General features: G+C 45.9%; 2 protein-coding genes across 3 annotated transcripts in view; one reads left to right on the forward strand and one right to left on the reverse strand.

The window, feature by feature from the left end:
- Nucleotides 1-19,139, forward strand: part of LOC148225304 (uncharacterized) — a 70,840-nt gene that overhangs the window by 4,231 nt on the left and 47,470 nt on the right. The window lies entirely within an intron of this gene.
- Nucleotides 8,661-16,201, reverse strand: LOC148225305 (ribosyldihydronicotinamide dehydrogenase [quinone]-like). 2 transcript variants are annotated; one of them, XM_088170007.1, is made up of 7 exons: nucleotides 16,124-16,201; nucleotides 15,720-15,772; nucleotides 14,198-14,362; nucleotides 13,181-13,311; nucleotides 11,565-11,678; nucleotides 11,069-11,170; nucleotides 8,661-9,928 (listed from the first exon to the last, which is right to left on the reverse strand). In XM_088170007.1, exons 2-7 carry the CDS (start codon nucleotides 15,724-15,726, stop codon nucleotides 9,755-9,757), a joined length of 693 nt encoding a protein of 230 aa, XP_088026133.1. In that variant the 5' UTR covers nucleotides 15,727-15,772; nucleotides 16,124-16,201; the 3' UTR covers nucleotides 8,661-9,754. The 2 variants fall into 2 exon arrangements, with proteins under 2 accessions (XP_088026133.1, XP_088026143.1); XM_088170017.1 differs by having other exon boundaries at nucleotides 15,720-15,779.

A 19,139-nucleotide genomic window follows, 5' to 3' on the forward strand; every position in this document is an offset into this window, starting at 1 on the left:
ATTCACCAGTAATCTCCAGGATGATTCTCTGCTTTTGTTACTCCTAACACAACTCTCTTTCTTGTGTTAGGGTTGTTTTTACAGCAGATTTCACTTTTACTTACTGCTGATTGTATAATATCAAGAATTCCTTTTCCTATTACTACCTTTTTTAGATGTTCAAAAGGTTTTCAACCCCAAAATGTGAGGTTTCATGGTCTCTTTGAACCAACTCCCGAAGGATCAGGGATGGGACTACCACCTCGTTTGCCAGTGTAACAGCCCATCCACTTTCTGTGATTTCAGCTTTAAGAAATTTAATTAGTTTGTGGTCTGCTTGGTCATATTTTGGTGTATACTCCGACAAATCAATCCCTTTTTGTGTAATTACTGTGAGAATACCTTTTTCTGCAATCCTTCTTGCTGCTTTATCAGCAAAGCAATTTCCCAGTTCTGGAGTGGTTTTTCCCTTTTGGTGACCTCTACAATGCATGATAGCTACTTCTGCAGGTTTTTTAATGCTCTCTAAGAGGGCAATATTTGTTCAGCATATTTGATTTGATTACCTTGAGTGTTCAAGAGTCCTCTCCTTCCAGATGGTTCCATAAATGCATATTTTGAGACAGTCCATATATTTACCTTTTTCCCTCGCTCAGGTCTAGGGCTCTTGTCAGTGCAATCAGTTCAGCCTTCTGTGATGACACATCTGCTGGCAGGGCCTTTGCCTCAATCACCTTGTCCTATGTGGTCACTGCATAACTTGTCATCCTTTTGCCATTTTTCATGAAGCTGCTTCCACCTGTAAAAAGCTCCCAATCTGGATTCTGCATGGGCACATCTTTCAGATCTGGTTGGCTGGAATCGGCTTCTTCAATTATCTGCAAGCAGTCATGCTCTGGCTCATTGTCAATTAAGATGGAGGACAGAAACACAGCAGGGTTAACAACAGAAGTTGTTTTCAGGGTAACATCATCCTGCTCTAATAACAGTGATTGGTATTTCAGCATCTGGATGCTGGACAGCCAATGTCCCCCCTTTTGCTCAAGGACAGCTGCTACTGCATGGGGTACATACAGTACAATGTGTAGCTCAAGGGTGGGTTTTTGGGCCTCCTAGATCAAGATGACAGTGGCTTCCATGGCCTTTAGGCACCCTAGCCAACCTTGGGCAACACTGTCTAGCTGTTTAGAAAAGTAGGCCACAGCTCTCCGCTGGTTCCCGAGGCACTGCGCTAGTACCCCCAAAACCATATTCTGTTTCTCATATGTAAAAAGTTAAAAAGGTTTAGTTAGGTCTGGCAGTCCCAGTGATGGAGCCGACATTAGAGAGTGTTTCAGCTGTTTAAAAGCCGCTCTGGTGTGTTCAGTCCATGGGATAATTCCTCTCTTGGCTGCTTTTAATGCCCCATGTAGGGGTTTTACTAGAAATCCGTAATTTGCTATCCACAAACGACACCAACCTACCATTCCCAGGAAAGCTTGCATCTCTCTCACTCTATGGGGCTCTGGGAGTTGACAGATGGCTTCTTTCCGTTCCTTGCTGAGCTGTTGGTGTCCACGGAAGCCCCAAATAGACTGCTGCTTCTTTAGCAATCTGTGCTTTGTGTTTAGAAACTCTGTACCCACTCAGTCCCAAGAAGTTTAATAAATTTATGGTGAATCGTATGCAGTCATCTCTGGTCCTGGCTGCAATCAAGATGTTATCCATGTATTGAAGACCATCTCCTTCTGGGTCTTGTCTTTTCTAGTCTTCTAATTCCTTTGCTAGCTGGTTTCCAAATATGGTAGGGTTGTTCTTGAAACCTTGGGGTAAAACTCTCCAGGCAAGTTCACATTTCCTCCCTGTCTCAGGATTTTCCCATTCAAAAGCAAAAAGCTCTTGACTGTTTTTGTGTATAGGAATGCAGAAAAAGGCATCCTTCAGATCTATAACAGTTAATCCCCTAATTCATCTGTCAGTTCTGTGGTCAAAAGAGTGTAGGGATTGGCTACTACTGGATGTATATCCTCTGTAATTTTGTTGAATGCTCTTAAATCTTATAGTAATTGGTAACTCTTGCCATCTGCTTTCTTAACAGCTAAAATGGGGGTGTTGAATTTGTACTCACATTGCACTAACAGACCATGTTGTAGGAGTTTTTCAATTGCAGATACCAATCGCTGCTGATTCTCTAATTGTAAAGGGTATTGTTTTTGCCTTACAGGTGTGGCTCCTGGTCTGAGTGCAATACTCACTGGTTCTGCTTGTTGATATTCCTGGGATATCATTGGCCCACACTATTGGTTTTACCACATCTTCCACTTTAGCGGGGATTTTCACTGCATTTTTCCTGTATCAAAAGTGCAGCAACTTGGACAAATTTAGATTCAGGAATTAAAACTTGTACACCCTTTCCCTTTTTGAATTTAATCTCTGCTTCCAATTTTTCCATCAAGTCCCTCCCCGGCAATGGTTTAGGGGAGTTAGGCGTGTAAAGGAATTGATCGGTTACCCAATGCTTTCCCAATTTAAATTTTAAAGGTTGGAAGAAAGGCCGTGTTTCACTTTCCCCAGTCGCCCCAATAACATGTGCAGTATCGTGACTCAGTTTCCCTTCTAAGGTGTTTAACACAGAATATGCTGGTCCTGTATCTACCAAAAACTTGATGTAATCTTTCCCCAGCTTAGTCATAACCAAGGGCTCTGCTGGGGGAATAGCCCTCAGTCACCATCACTCGGAGCCTGAGCCACTTGAGGTTTGTACTGCTGGGAGTTCGGGAACTGAGGATTTTTCTTTTAACCCTGGACAGTCCTTTTTCCAATGTCCCCACTTTTACAGTATGCACACTGGTCCTTCTCTGTAGTGGAAGCTTTGTTGGGTGACTTTTCCTGAGTTGCCTTTTTACTAGGTTGGGATTTAACTCTTTCAGTTGGACCCCTATCTTGAAACACCTTTCAGGAAACCTCTAGCAATTTATCCATATCTTCTTGGATACCCTTTATCTTTTGCAGCTTCCTTCTTATATCATTTGAAGCCTGACCCATAAACAACAAAACCAGATGTGCTTTACCATCAGCTGATTCAGGGTCTAGATCAGTATATTTGATAGCGGTTTCTTTTAACCTGTTTAAAAAATCAGTGGGTGATTAACTACAATTTTGTCTCACTTCATAAAGCTTTGACCAATTTATAGCTTTAGGTACGCCATGTTTTAACCCGTATACCACAAGACTTTGATATCGTTTTAACTTCACCGTACTTTCTGGTATATTGGGATCCCACACAGGATTCTCAAGGGGAAGTATCTTAGTGACAGTGCCTTAAAGCAGTCCACTGACTATGCTCCCCTCCATTGATGTTGTGATGGCTTTATTGACCATTTGTCTGTCAGTGGGATCAAGTAATGTATTTAGCAAAGAGTTCAAATCCGCCCAGTCAGGGTTTTGTGAGTTAATAGTTTGTTCTACTAATTTTCCCACCTTATCTGGGTTCTTTATATTTCCCCACAGTCGTTTTCCACTGCTCTAACTCTTTAAGGGAGTATGGAACTTTCACATATACTTGCCCCTGATTACTGGCTGCTTGTCGTAGGGGGCTTGCAAAACTGGTTCTCTTTCTTTTTCCCTTTTTGATCAAGTACAGTGGGCAATTGGGCTACGTTCTCTGAGGGCTTTTCTTGCTATCTTTCCCCTCCTCCGCCTATTTAAGGCAGCAATAATCTCGTCCATTTCGTCATCCTCTTCTTCCTCCTCAGAGCCATTTGAGTAAGAGCTGTCTGACTCTGTTGTAGCCAAGAGTCTATCTCGGCCAGTCCCAATCTTAGAAAGCATCATGCAAGACCTATAGCGAGCTCGCTCCCGGGCTGTGTGTCCGCGGTCTTTGGTGATGTCACCTTCCGAGGCGGCTCCCGGGCCTTCGGGGTTGCCGTGGCACCTCACAGGCCCGAGAACGAGAACGGAGGAGGCGCCGCTCCCTTTATGGGAGGTTCCCTCTCCGCCTTCCCTGGAAGAGGCTCTGCCCCCCGGCCCCTCCTCTCGGCAGAAGGCTCTGGGGCGGTGCCGAGGGCTGCACACACTGGCTGTCTCCTCCCCGCTTCCCCACCCCTCTGGCCGGTGCCAGAGAAGGCGGCGGGGGGCGGTATCCATTGCTGCCAAGGCCCGCCTTTCTCCCCCTTCCCTGAGCAGGGCCCCGCCTCCCCTTGCTCCCCTTGGCAGCGGTGCTGGAGGAGGGGCCGCGCCCTGGCCTGAGCCCCCGCCCTGGCCTGAGCCCCCGCCCTGGCCTGAGCCCCCTCCCTGGCCTGAGCCCGCGCCTTGGCCTGAGGCCCGGCCCTGGCCTGAGCCCGCGCTTTGGCCTGAGCCCCCTCCCTGGCCTGAGCCCGCGCCTTGGCCTGAGGCCCGGCCCTGGCCTGAGCCCGCGCTTTGGCCTGAGCCCCCGCCCTGGCCTGAGCCCGCGCCTTGGCCTGAGGCCCCGCCCTGGCCTGAGCCCGCGCCTTGGCCTGAGCCCCCTCCCTGGCCTGAGCCCGCGCCTTGGCCTGAGGCCCGGCCCTGGCCTGAGCCCGCGCTTTGGCCTGAGCCCCCGCCCTGGCCTGAGCCCGCGCCTTGGCCTGAGGCCCCGCCCTGGCCTGAGCCCGCGCCTTGGCCTAAGCCCATGCCTACCGCGCCTGGGGCGGATCGTGTTCTCATGGCAGGAGCAACCAGGTCCACCTCTGCCTCCTCTGGATTTTTAAATGTGCTACTGAAAGGGTTGGGTTTTTTTTTTTTTTTTTTTTTTTTTTTTTTAACCTTTTAAGACTAATATATGTTCTTTCTTCTTATCTAGATTCTGCTCACATGCTAATGCCATAAAAAGCCGGGCATGCTCTAACTTTTCAAAAATTCTGTCTCCGTGTATGCAGGATATTAAGCTTGATATTAGTTTTCGGTCTAAATTCCCAAATTTAGGCCATGTTGCTCCATTATCTAGTTCATAAGTTGGCCACATTTTCTCTGAGAGTCGAATAAGTTTAGGTTTTAAAAGCATAGACTATTCCTCAGTTAAATTTGCCCAGTTTTTCAATATTAATCCCAAAGGGCTATCTCTTGGAATACTACTATTACCATATTAACGAGAGGATACACAACCCGTTCTGATACACAAAAATAAAGAGCAAAAGACACAAAAGAGTCGAGATTGAAACTCACAACCCTCAGAGCCACAGCAGAGAAACTTGACAGCTGCGCCACCTTTTGGCTTTAGCCTAATAGGACTACAGTTTAAACCTGCTTTTTAAGAAGGCACTCCTCCTTAACCACGGATAAAGAGCCAGACAACTCTACTTAGAACCCTTAGGTTCCCCAAAATAAATTTAGAATTTACAAAATTACAATCTACAAACCCTCCTAGCACCGAACCCAGATGCTATACAGAATACCCTTTTATTCGGTTACTCACATGATTCTGTTCCCAGGGTTCTTGGCTCTGATACCTCTGGATCTCTGCTGGGCCTGTCTGGGGCTGCCAGCAGGGCTTCAGTCCAGGGGTTTTCCAAATGCCTCACCTCTCCTGCCTGTCTCCCCAGTGCTGATGCCTAGAGGAGATGGAACAGAGGCTAGACAGAGTTAACAGGAATAAAATGGATATTTATTGAGGGGCCTTCAAAGGCTATACCCTGGCAGTAACTGCCACAGTCGTGGCCCTTGCTCGGATGGCTCCAAGATGGAAGCAAAAGAGGGCTTGGTCACGAGATCTCACATTTTTATAGGTTTTAGTCCATTTACATGCAGGAGTCAAGTGTCCAATTAATACCCTCAAATTATGAAGTTTTATCCTCCTTGTTTGCTTTCTTCCCCGCCCTCCTCTTTTCACATTGTTTATGCTTAGGGCCTGAAGTTTGAAGAAATTGTCCTTGAGTCCCCAGCTGGAATAGGACTGTTTTGTCTTCACCACCCAAGCACAGCAGAAAAGCACACCCAAGCAGAACCGAAAACTTCAGACTTAAGGCATCACTCTGACCACTCTGATCAGTGCCGGCAGAGAATGTGTCAATGCCTCAGCTGTCTGGGTACTGCGATCAGTGCCACACAGTGACTCTGTCACTGCCTGAACTCTTTGAGTAGTCTGATCGGTGCCACACCATGACTGTCACTGGCTGAGCTCTCTGGACACTCTGATCAGTGCCACATGGTGACTGTGTCACTGCCTGAGCTCTTTGGGCTACGAATCTTGAAAACCTCGTGACGTTACTGAGGCCAAGAGCATGTTGTGATTTCAATGCATTTTGGAAATGCCTTTGCCTATGGAAGATTTGGCGCTGGATATGTGGTGATTTTTTTGTTCAGGAAGGGCAGAGGAAGGAGTTTCTGTTCGTCAGCAGAGTCTCTATTACAGAGAACAGTCCTGGGGACAGTTGCAGGAATATACAACCAAAGGATCTCTCCATAAACCACATAGTTCAACCTTCTCCAAATGTCAGGTGTGTAGCTAATATAGCTTCTCTACATAAGGGCCATCTCTTTGCTGTTCTTCTGCGAAAAGGATGGCGATTATGAGTGTCTAATGTCTTTACTGTGATCTTTTCCCATTCTGCAGAACTGTTGCATTCCCTAAGGTGCTTTAAAACGGCAATAATAGAAGAGCAGCAGCAGATCAACATGGTAGGGCAATAGCAGCCCACAAATTATTTTTCATTTCTCCCTTTGATGGTCAGCAATGCCATATGTGAGCTCCTAAACCATCTATCTACCCTTATATTCTCTGTCAGGGTGGCACTGTCTGCTTTGTGCTGGCCCTCATGTGTATCTGCTGGGAGCAGGGTCTCCCCCCTTCCAGCTTTCTGAAAGGTGTTTCATGGGAAAGACAGATGGGACACAGAAGGATGTGGGCAGCTGTGGGTGGAGAGATAGGACAGCCTTGGTGATCACTTTCAAGATGCAATTTTCTGAGTATCAAAACTGCCCTGTGTTCGACAAACTGAATAAATAGCTCCTTTCTAAGATTTTGCAAAAATAAAAAAAAAAAAAAAGAAAAGAAAAAAAGTTGATAATGGAAGTAGTGTAATTGATGCAGAACCAGCACATTCCTTTTTTCCACCCATTCTGGATCAGTTGGTATTGACACAGAACAGGAGTTTAATGTTCTGACAGCTCCTGATGCAAGGGCTGGTCACACCTACTGTAAAGAGAAGACTCAGGACCAAATGCTGAATTGTCACACTGAGCTCAGTGTAGTTTGAATGCAGCAATTTTGTCTCCATCCACACTGTGAGATATCTCAAGGAGAGTGTTACTGAACTTGCAGAGAATCTGGGATATTTGTCAGCTAAATGAAGCAAATGCAAATACAGAGATGGAATCTCTGGTGGGCCAATTGTGCAGTTCTGATCTTCTTCTGCAATCCCAAACATTAGAGAAGTCTTATGATAACATTTGACATCTACAGGTTTCTTTTTTTTTCTTTCTTTGGTATATTGGTTTGTCTGGTTTGGTTCTTCTGCTGTTTAGCTTTGCATTGTGTATGGGGCCGAAGTTGTGGCCTAAAGGCAGGAAGAGAGATAGGTGAATTTATAAGAATTGCTTGGTTAAAAAGGCATCAGTCTCATTCAGTGATGATTTGCCAATAAGCACTAGAAAAAGAAATAAATTGTCATTTATTTGTAGGTATTTAGAGGTTGGTGTTGCCAGTTACGACATTCCTTCATTAAAAAAATAGGGAAAATAAACCAATCCAGAAATGCAATCTGAATTTACAGAGAAATGTCTAAATTCTGATTGAGATGAAGGAAAGGTTATCTTGAAATGGACAAAAAGATTGGTACATTTTTAATGCTTTTCCCAATAATGAATTTATCTGAGCAGAAGTCTTGAATTTTAGCATTAATGAGAATTTAATAAGCCTATTACTTTTCTTTTAACTGAACTTGCATTAATCTCAACCATTCACATACTTTGTACTAAAAATCTCAGCCATCTTATTAAAACTTAGTGCTACCATATGCGTGGGAGCTGGCATGGGTCTGCCAGATAGTGTCAAGCACAGTATCCTCAACGTACAGGTCAGTCTAGCATTCTTAATCTAATAGTTAAACCCAGTAAGCTCTGCAATTGATCCAAAGCAGTAATGTTGGTTTGACAGTTGCAACTTCTTCTTTCACTTCAATTTCCTTCTTTCCTGAATAGTCTGCTAATTGAACATAGTGATTAAAAAAGAGATGATTTCTCTTCTGTGCAATTTTAAAATTTGTCCTCAAATTTCTCTTGGTAACTTTAAGTTCTTCTCATTAAGTATTTTTGGCATAAATCTGCTTTCCCTTATCTGCATCCCAACTTAGATGTGTAACACTTACTTCCTTATTCCCTTTTACTTTCCTTTTCCTATAACAGAGCTGTTGAGCCAAAGCAAATTTCCTGCTTCTGCAACCTAAAGACTTTGGTTCACATGTTGCACAGCAGACATCTGCAACAGCTTGGGGCAGCTCTGCTTCCTGGGAAATGTCTCTGCTGGACGTGACCCTTCACTTCATATGAGAGCAAACAGGAACACATGACCCCTTTCCCTGTGGTGGCATTTCCCAGTCTGGTGTATCAGTTTACAGTGAGCCTCCAGAGTCTGGGCTCAGCATGTTTATTATCCAGTTAGTCCCTAAGGAACTGTAAGACTGCCACAAAGCAGGTATGGCAGATGCACAGAGGCCTAGGTGTTGTTTGACAGTGACTCAGGAGACAGGTTCTTATTGAGGCCACATTCTTTTAATATCAAAGTGTAAAGGCATCAGTTAGGTGAGCTAGTCAAAGCAAGAAATTCAGTAGCTAAGCAAGAAACCCACTCCTTGCCGTATGCACAAACAGGCTTAACAACTCTAAAGCACAAAAATAATCCTCCTACAGTTTCAGGTAAAAATCCTGGCTATTAAGAGCCAGACAATTCATTTGTCCCATAAATCCGGACCCATAGACAGACAGTGCACCTGAAGGTTTTTAGGTTAGTGCTCTGCCTCAACAACTGCTGGTGCTGTAGATCTCCAAGGAAGTCCATCGATGTTGATGCTGGAGAGGAAGCAAACACCCTCCAGACCCAAACACCTATACTGACTGGTATGAGGGGCCAAGCAACAGATAGGATTCCTTTTTCTCTCTACTATGACTATGGGAAGATGCATACTTTACAAACGGGAGCTGTAGTCTATAAAGGGAGGCAATTCATACATATACCACTACATTCGTATGTATTTTTTGCCTTTTCTGGTATCTGTCATAGCTTTAATATTACTTTATAAATATCTGAAGAAGTCTAGGGATGCCCACAGCGCTTTCCAGCTGCTTAAGACACTTTGCAATGGTACATCCTTTTACAACACTACTTATCTGGTTTCATAGCTCCAAGGCACAAGTCAGTTGTGACTCTCACAATCAATCTTGGGCTTTTAAAGGTTGAGTATGGGCACCATATTCTCTGGTAAAGGGAAAAAAGTGCCAACTGGTTCAAAAAGTGTTAAAATAAACTCGGCCATGTACTGTTTGACAAGCAGTAATGGTATAATCTGCCATGAATTACCATGTGTTACCAACCACAAGGGGGCAGGATGACACGGTTTATGTGAGCAAGGAGAACTTCACAAAGGGTTTTGCACCCATCCTTGAAGGGAATCCCTTGGGAATCAATGAAGATATATGTTATGTTGTCAGTTAAACTGCTAGATGTAGTATTCAAGATTCTTAAAATGCATTTGAATTAGGAGATTAGTGTTCAAGTATTTAGATAGAGCATCAAAAAGAATGGAGAAAAAAACCAATCTTCTCTCTGTAGTCTTGCACCTGAACCCTACTTGAAATACCACTCAGGAGAGCAGTCTATGGGTTCTTCCTTCAAAAGAGTCTTCAGACGCTGGGTCCAGGCAGTCAGCATCTCCTTCCTCTTCTCCTCAGAGACATTCTCTGGAGCATAACAGATGTGAGGTTCAAGGACTTTGACACCACAGAAGTGCATGATTCCATGCTGGATGCAAAAGAAAGGAAGAAATGCCTCAGGAAATACTTACTCTTTTACTTTCATTTGAAGAACATGGAAGATTCAAATCTGTTTCTTTCACCCATATTAGTCAAGTTCTCTAAATCTGTGCATTTATCGGGAGAAGGAAAATAAATTGCAGCAGTTCACTACCTATCCAGGCAGTTACTCTTGAAGGCATTCAGCAGAATGGCATACCAGCTACTGAAAGGGCAACTTCATTTATTCTGCTGTGTGGAATTTAACTGCTGTTAATCCCACAGAACTGTCTGCTTTGGCAGCTGTTCACTGTTCAGGTGGCAAGGATCACATGTGGCCAAAAATTCATTGTTCAGTTTGAAACTCCTTAGATTGGTCTCTAACTGCAGTGTTCCATATCTACTTCTAAGATAGGGGTTTTTTTCACGTTTTTCCCTCTGGCTAAGACAAATGTTCCTGTAGGAAGGCTAGTGCATGTGGAATCAGCTCAACTTGCCGTTTTCCCTCTGTGTGCTTCTGAATTTAGAGTTGTGTTTCATGTTTTTGCCATGTTGCCTGTGGGCTCTGCAGCTGGACAGCTTCACAGGAGCAGGCAGCTGGTAATTGCAAGTGGAGGACACCATGGAATTTTAGTTCATCTGTTGTACTGTATCTGGAAGAAGCTGGCAAAACTTGCCTTACCTTCTGTATTTCCCAATTCATGCTGGGTACTTCTGACAAAAGAGTAGCAAGTAGAAAAGGAATGTTAACTTCTGTGTGTTGATTGTTACTGCCAGGGTAATGTGTGACTCCACTCTTGCTCTGCATTCTACATGAATTGGGAAACCACAGGGAACAGAAATCCTGTATGGCTGAGCTAAAGGAAATCCTGTAACAGCAGGGAAACTGAAAGGGCTGACAGTGGTATGCTTTCTCTTTCAGTATTAAGCTGATCTGGAGGAAGGAGGACAAAACAACTTTAAAAGTCAGTGGACTTTTAAAGAAGTCCCAGGATTTTAGGTAACAGTTTACAACCTGCAGATCCTTGGAACTGACAACTTGATAATTAATTATTATATTTCATATTAAAAAAACAGCAAAACTGTTGTTAAAAATAGCTGGAATAATAAAAAATTATGTAAACAACAACCAAATGTTCATATATTATACCTGCATGGGCCACAGGACATAGCGAATATCACCACTGATACTCCCTTTTGAATACATCTCTTGGCTTCCTCCCGTGGTGAAAGAAAACAGGGATAGTTTGTCCTAGAATTAGGAAAGTGGTGATTGATTAAGACATATTTAGACTCATAACGAAGAGTGCCCGAACATTTCAAGAGATATTCAGGGAAACCAGGATAGCATGGATTTCTAGGGGAGACAGTGGCCTCTTCTTTCCCAGACTGTACATGAAGTGGCAGTTCTGAGGCAAAGGTTGATGTGATACAGTCCACTCTCTAATTGTATATCTTTGGGAAGAGACAGGTTAAAGAAATGGAATTCTGTGTGGGACAAACTTGTATAATAAAGAAAGGCTGATACACTACTTCAACACAATGTAAAGTGAGAGCTTTAAACAACTACCGTGGAAAAGAAGGACCAAGGCCCCACAGAATATGGTGCAAGCCTTGACTTCAATAAAACAATTCCAAAAACATACCTGGAGCAAACCACCATCATAAGCCTTTGACAAATCATAAGCAAAGCCTTGGACCAAGACTCTGTCCATCCAGCCCTTCAGGATTGCAGGCATGTTGAACCAAAACAAGGGAAACTAGGCAAAGAGAAAATTACCTGGTTAGTACAGAGAATCTGGGCCACCCTTAGGCCTGGTCTATGGGACAATCCTCTCCTCTGAAGCTGCTCAGATCCTGTATGTGCCTTCTTCCAGCTCTCTGTCAGGACAGGCAGTAACTGGGCCTGGCAAAAGGAACTGAAGTGCTTCCTGTTTGTGGTTACCTCAGGGCCAGACCTGAGCATCTACAGCACACCAACACCATGGTGCATGTCAGGGTCTCCGTCCTGATTAAAGGTGGAATAGGATGAAGTAGGAGGGTGCCATTTAATTCAGATTTAAGACTTTACAGACTCACATCTCCTGTGGCTGAAACGCAAAAGAATTTAATATCTTATTAGCAGGATTGACATCTGGTGATCAGTTCTGATCTGACAGTCTGCTGACAAATGCCAGGGGATCATAGGAAAGGCTTCTTTGGAAATCCTGCTGACATCCTGACCCCAAATCTCTCTACTGAGAAGAAAAAGACTTCTTTAACACGTGGACCCTTGGTTTCTAGATCTTCCAGTTAGCCCATGGGACTGCATCCCAAAGCTATCATGTCTTCACAGCATTCTCTTGAGTGCTTTATGGGCTCCTGTGCTAGGCTGCATCACTACCCCATAACCTTTGTACACACTGCACATAGAGGAAGAAATTCTATAAACATGTAACCATATGTGGCTTCATACAAGGTAAAAACAAAGTGGAAACTGGGCAACCACCACAGCCACTACAAGTGGTGAGTTTAGTCTATAGCAAATTTTGAATTCCTTTATGATGCCCTTTAGAGGCTTTTTAATTTTTTTTTTCTGCACCAGAACACACTCAACTCTTCATAGCATTCTACAGATGGAAAGTAGTAGGAAACCACTTCCTTCAGGGCTGCCTTACTGTTCTTATCTGGGAAGCAATAGTGTGAAAATGACAATGACTTACAGTGAAATGCTTAATTGAGATATGGCCCCATCCTAAATTTAATCTAACTTTGGACAGTGGAATACATATAGAGATGTCTAAGGCCAACAGGGTCACAAAGAAATGTAAGTCTACTACTTGCCTTCACAGTACTTTGGGATTTGTCGACACTGTGGACAGAACTGGCATAGTGGAGAATAGAGATGGGCTGTAAAAATCCATTAGCAATTCCCAGTAGTGCTTGTGCTACTCAGCAACAAATGAGAACAGTCTACTTGGGAAAGCCCAATTCCCTGACCTCGCTGGCTCCTTGCCCAGAAAAGAATCCTTACTCTGCTTTCTGCTAGCCTGCCTGACATCCATGGTCACATCATTCTTCGTGCATCCAGAGAGGAAGTTTGGCCCAGTGCTGAGGAGTTCCTGGGGTTGCTGTTGTTTCAACCTGCATCATTGTGCTACTCAGTTACTGGATTTGCTGTAATAATGACCCAGGTAATTGTACTACTGCTCTGTAGTTCTTACTGTACCATTCCTTAGAGACAAAGTGAACATCGTAACTGAATTGTATTTAAAATAATGACCTGAAAAATCAGCAGGTCTGCTTCCTGCACTTTCTTCTGCTCTTCAACCACATCTTTGGACAAACCTCCTCTCTTGTAAGCTTCCCAGGTTTCCACACCATAATTGAACGCTTCTGAGTTGTGCAGGGGACCTGTGGGTAGAAGTGAACAGTGATTCCTTGCCCCCTGCCCAGTATCAGCACCAGAGAAGAGTTGAATGCAGGTTGCCATTCACAGTTCTAAAGTGAGTTACTGCTTTCCATTTTCCCTATGTTCTTGTCTTTATTGGATATTCAGCATCATCACAGCTGATAGCGACTTCATTTTGAAATGGAGAGGAATGTAGGATCTCAGAGCTCTAAAGCTTCACTTTCCTGTAGCAACATGGGAAGTGCAATATGAGGACCTAAGCTTGCCTCAGAACTCTGGGGATACATGTGGAAGATTTAAGAGAATGTTGTTAATTGTTCTGCCTCTGCCTTAGGCTTTACTGAGGCCATCATGCACTTGTGAGCGCTATGGAGCTGCTTTCCAGCCTCTGTAACTGGGAAATTCACCAAGGGATGGGGAACCTGTATTGGCCAGCTCTTCTGATTCCACTAGTAGATCATCAGTGTCTAGCAGAAGACAGGGGCAGCTGTAGCCTTGTGAACTAAACTAGTTCACTAAGTAAGTCCCAGAATGGCATCTGAAGGCATTTTCCTCCCCATGAGAAAGGGACTTTAGAGATTGATTATGGACACGTGCTAATGGTTTTTTTACTGCCAGTAATCTCACTGTGATACAAAGTTAATGTTCAGGAGTGGACTTTTAGAAATGCAGATGTCTGTCATTTATAAGTTTCTTATTAATGAAATCAGTTTCTTATTAATCTCTGGATGATCTGAGGGCTGGAGCTCCTCTCCCATCAAGACAGAGAGTTCTGCATGGTCAGAATGGGGAAGTTTTCAGGGAGACTTTTTCCAATCTTTTGATACCTGACACGGGGGGATTACAAGTCACTAGTTTTTGAAAAAGGTGTATTTTGTCTGCTCTCACCAACAATGTCATTTCTTGTTGCTCTGGGCTCAAACTGCATGGCGTATAAATCCGACACGGTGACACTGCAGCCCTGCTTGGTCAGTTCTTCCACAGCAATCTTCAACAAAGATCCATTGAAGGACTTGGGCTCTTGATGTGCATACACTATCAGAACTTTTTTCCCTGGAGGCAGAAAGAAAACCAGGAGACCATTTGGAATCTAGGAGGCAGATGCATAACAGTTTGTACACTTGGCGCTTGTTTCTTGCTCTTTCTGTAGTGTCTTTTCCCAAGGGCACAAAAGCAGTGGAAGCAGAGTGACAGTGGCAGCATTTGACTCCTGCTCAGCAGCAGTGAGTGTCTTCTGGGGCACTGATTGCTGCCTGTGCCCTGCCCAGCAATTCTGTGCTACACTGGGCTTTCTTTCCCAGGTGGAACTCAGTGGACAGATGGAGTTTTCTACAGCACGTCACACTGCCCCTACAGCACCCCAACCCCGTCTCTTCTCTTGAGACAACATTTCTGTTCGTCTGCTTCCACTACCACCCAAAAAGCAGTGCCAGGTTAGATTGCCTTATAGTGTCATAGAAACAACTTCTGAGAGGTCAGAACACCTTCGTATGGCAGTGGGGGATCCCCTCCTGATCTTTCATTTCAGTGTTGTGCAAGTTATAACACTGGGATTTAAGATGCTCCTGTCTGACTTCAGGACCATCACAGTGACTTCTGTAGAGAGCAACAGGATTTTTTTCTCAGAGATTAAACTGTCATGTGTATCTCAAAATTGATTCAAGGTCAGCTGAGTGGCCAGGCAGATGTGTAGGGACGGAATGTCTTAGAGGCGTGTAACAAGGTTCTGCTCAAAGACCTCCATTGTGTGCTCATAGTTTCATTGAGCATAGGCCCTACAATTTTAATAATTCTCTTAAAAAATATTTGTCAGTGAAAATAAAGGGAAGATTTTGTATGGGCTTGTAGTTGTTTAGAGATAACTAGACAGGGAAATTTACAGGGACTATTGAAAATGACAGGGTCTGCAAACCATGCAGCTCTTGCTTCCTGACTGCCAACACAAAAACTCAGGCATCTCCTGAACTCAGTTTCTCTGCAGCTCTTCTGGATGTGGGTACATAGTGTCTATGAAAGAAGAGCTATGCAAAAAAGACTATTAAAAGTTGCAGGTCAAATGCTATCATGAATCCATACCTTACTCTGAAATTTCAGGAGCAGTTACCACTTTGCTGTTCCTGCTAGGTCTCAACAAATGGAGCTCAGTGACTGGACGTATCACATGCTCCAAAAGGTGCTAAGTTCGATTTTGCAAAATGCTGATTTCTTTCCTTTTTGATAGAGCTGAGGGCACTTGGACAGAATGTTTAAAGAGACTGGAGTTTTCCAAGGCATCACTTGCTGAAGTAAATTCAGTCGTTTGGAAAAGTAAGATCTCAGTGTCCCAACTAAACACAGCAGAGGCCCCATTCCTGAGGTGCCCAGCGCCCAGGTCTGGAGCGAGCAGCATTTTCACCGCATTTGTTCTTACCTGCCATTGCTGGAGAGCGCTGGGGAGCTTCTCTCTTGATAATCTGGTACTGCCTGAGAACTCAAGGGAGAGATTAGCTGGTGAGAAACATCAGGGACAGGTGCGAGGAGAATCGTTGTTTCAGTGGGAATGTGCCGTAGTGTGAATATGGGCACTCACGCACAGGCGGGCACTGGCCTAGCGCGACCCACCGGAGCGGGAGAGAAGCTCCCGGCTCTCGGCCCGGGCCCTGGAGCAGTAATCCTCCGGCCGCTCGGCCGGCGCTTGGCTGCCGCGGCACGGCGGCCTCGGCCTGGGGCTGCGCCGTCTGCATCGCGCCGCTCCCGGTCCGGGCCGCCCTCTGGAAAGCGCCTTCGGAACAGCCGCCGGCGCCCCGGCCCCAGCACAAGCCCGGCCATCCTTACCTGCTCCTCGGAGCCTGGAGCAAATCTGCGGCGGTGCTGGGAGCGGCCCTTCCCAGCGGTCCCGCTGCCCGCCTGCTCCCGGCCCCGGGGCAGAGCCAGCGCGGGGCGGGATCGGGATCGGCGCCGCCCGCGGCTCCGGCTCCGCTCGGGGTCGCGCCTCCGCCGCTGTGACACCATGGGACGCCTACACCATCGCTGGGTGTCTTTTTTATGCTGGGTGTCTGCTCTTCTCCAAGTGCAGAGCTCGTCCTTCATTTCTCCCAGCAACGCAGCGTGTGAGCTCCTAAACCATCCATCTACCTTTATCTACTGTCTGCTTTGTGCTGGCCCTCATGTGTATCTGCTGGGAGCAGGGTCTCCTCCCTTCCAGCTTTCTGAAAGGTGTTTCATGGGAAAGACAGATGGGACACAGAAGAATGCGGGCAGCTGTGGGTGGAGAGATGGGACAGCCTTGGTGGTCACTTTCAAGATGAAATTTTCTCTCTGAGTATCAAAACTGGCCTGTGTTCGACAAACTGAATAAATAGCTCCTTTCATTCTCATGAAATCAGTGCTGGTATGATAGGGTGATAGTTGACTTTTAGCATAATGTGATTTAGAAGAAAAATTATTCTTTAGTGCAAAATGGCTGTAAAATTTCCAGTGCTCCTAAGAAAACAATACTGCCGCTTTTTTCTCTCTCCTTACTAACCACAGACCAATCTCTGTTAGTTTTCTATGTGGAAAATTGTGGAGGCTGAAAGGACAGCAGAGAAAGAGTCTGCCTCTCTCCTCTGGAGGGAATGCCCTCAGGCAGTCCCTCCTCATAATGCTTCCTCCCTGTTTCATGTGAACTTTTTGTATCCTATTGTCCCTTCTCCCTTTGTACCGCCCCTACGCCCTCAGATGAGTCATCGGTTGTTCTAGCCCGCCCCCTGGCTCTCCTGTATAAAGCCTGCTCCCTCAGTCCCTTTGAGCCACTTCATCCCTTGAGCCCTTCGAGGAAGAATAAACGTCGTCTTGGATCACCACACGTGGCTCCCATCTCTTCCTCCTGCGTCGGCCGAAGAGGAGAGCTCCTGAAAGAGCTGAAATCACTCTCCGCCTGAGAGCCAGCAAGGAGGACGTGCCTGTGCCTTGAGGACGTGCCTGTGCCTTGAAGACGTCCTCCCCAGGACGCTTTTTCAGAAGGTCGCGGCACTCCACCACGGCCCCAGGGCCCGCTGCGACAGCTGGTGCCCGAACGGGGACCTCTGCCAAGGGGTTCCTGGAAAAGCGTCTACTACAGCATCGGCTGCAGGACACAAGCTGCTTTTGAGACAGCCAGATCCCCAAGGATAGTTCTCTGTGTTCTACTGGAAGCTATCTGACCGGGCAGCTGGGACCTTCAGCAACACCTTGGAAGACCGGTCGACGGCCCGACGACCCCCCAGCAGCGTTTCTATTGACCCAGCGGGCTTTGGTTAGCCCGAAGAAAAGAGTGAGTTAAGAAATATCGGGGTCTTCTTCTTTTAGTTTTTTCTTTTACTGCTGAGTGGGAGATTGGAGTTTTGAGGATGGGCAATCAGATCAGGCGTTCTAAGCTCAGCCCTCCTCAAAAGGACGTTTATTACCAAGTTGCGAGCACCCTTCTTCTTAAGTTATCAAGAAGGGTACTTAAAATATTCATTTATTGGGTTTTTAAAAGTTTTCCTAATCTGGTCGATTGGGTTGTTTCTGGGCTTTCAGTTGCAAAGTTCTTTCCTTTGTCTTGTAAGTCAAGCGTTTCGGGTCCCTCGTTAAAAACCCCTTCCCTTCCTTCTTCCCCCCATGCTCCCAACCCCCCTTCCCTGCCTGAGGGGCGATCGGCAGGTGGTTGTTGCAATGACGCATGGGGTTGCTTCCAACTCCCTGACACCTCTCGATCCTCCCTCTCCCCCTGCCAGAGCAGCACTGTCCATGCTGCTCCGGATTTCTCTTCCAGCCTCCTACCTATGCCCCCGTACCCAGTTTTGTGCTCTGTTCTGGTTTCACAAAATGGCACTGGCAGTGTGGTCATCCCCACCATTTTACCTCCCTCGTACCCCAGTTTTCCCTCCCTACCACCTCAAAACAGCTGCTTTCCCGCCTCTCCTCTGCCTTTTCCCACACCCTCCATCGCGCCCAGCTCCTCCCCGTCCTCTGCGTCGATGGGTGTAACCGCCTCGGGACCATCCCCCTCCATTGAGAAACCCATCCCTACCGCGGACCCCACCTGCTCCCTGTCCGTGGTTAGCTCCTCCCTCGCATACCAACCCCCCTCCGGTTTCCACAACACCGAGACCGGAAGTGGCACTGATGGGGACTGGAAGGAGGCCATCTTGGCTTCCACAGCCACTCACCATCTGGCATCTCCGGCTCGCCCAAACAAGCCTTGCCATGCAATCAGGCATTCTGCATCCTCATCAGAAGATGAGAGCAGCGACTCCTCAGATTCGGATTCCCACTTTCAGTCTGAGAATTGCTGGGCAAAAATCCACAGGGAGGCCACCCGAGATGAAAACTAGAATTTGGCAAATAAAATCACAGTCTTCCCAATTATCTACAAGCGGGGGAGGAGGTCAGCATCACCTCCACTATGGATGCCTCTCTCCTATGAGGAGCTTAAAGAACTGTGCAAGGCTGCCAAGGAGCATGGTCGGGGCTCACATTACTTTAAAAATCTTTTAGAAGCCACCTTTTCTGCCCATGTTTTGGCTCCCAGGACATCAAAAATATTATGAACTGCCTCCTTTCCCCAGCCAGATTCGTGCTGTGGGAAAGACAATGGAAGAGGCATTTAAAAACCTCATCAGACACCTATTCAAAAGTTGTAAACCAACCAAATTTGTCAATGATCCAAATGGTGGCAGAAGGAGACTTTCTAAAACCCACAGACCAAGCCCAAGTTTTACCAGAAGCCGCACTGCAGGGTGTAGCCCACATTCTATCACCCATCAGGAGCTTGCTCCCAGAAGCTATCCTATTGCACTATATGGACGACATACTTATTTGTGCATCGGACCAGACTTACTTAAAT

Source organism: Sturnus vulgaris, chromosome 1 (genome assembly GCF_052056855.1).
Source record: "Sturnus vulgaris isolate bStuVul1 chromosome 1, bStuVul1.hap1, whole genome shotgun sequence".
NCBI classification, from domain to species: domain Eukaryota; kingdom Metazoa; phylum Chordata; class Aves; order Passeriformes; family Sturnidae; genus Sturnus; species Sturnus vulgaris.

What these genes read in the sequence shown, in the direction of transcription:
- LOC148225305 (XM_088170007.1), bottom strand. An exon ending in AACAAGAAATGACATTGTTG is followed by an intron (nt 13,312 to 14,197) that starts GTGAGAGCAGAC and finishes TTCTACCCACAG; the next exon opens with GTCCCCTGCACAACTCAGAA. An exon ending in ATGTCCTGTGGCCCATGCAG is followed by an intron (nt 9,929 to 11,068) that starts GTATAATATATG and finishes TTTTGCATCCAG; the next exon opens with CATGGAATCATGCACTTCTG.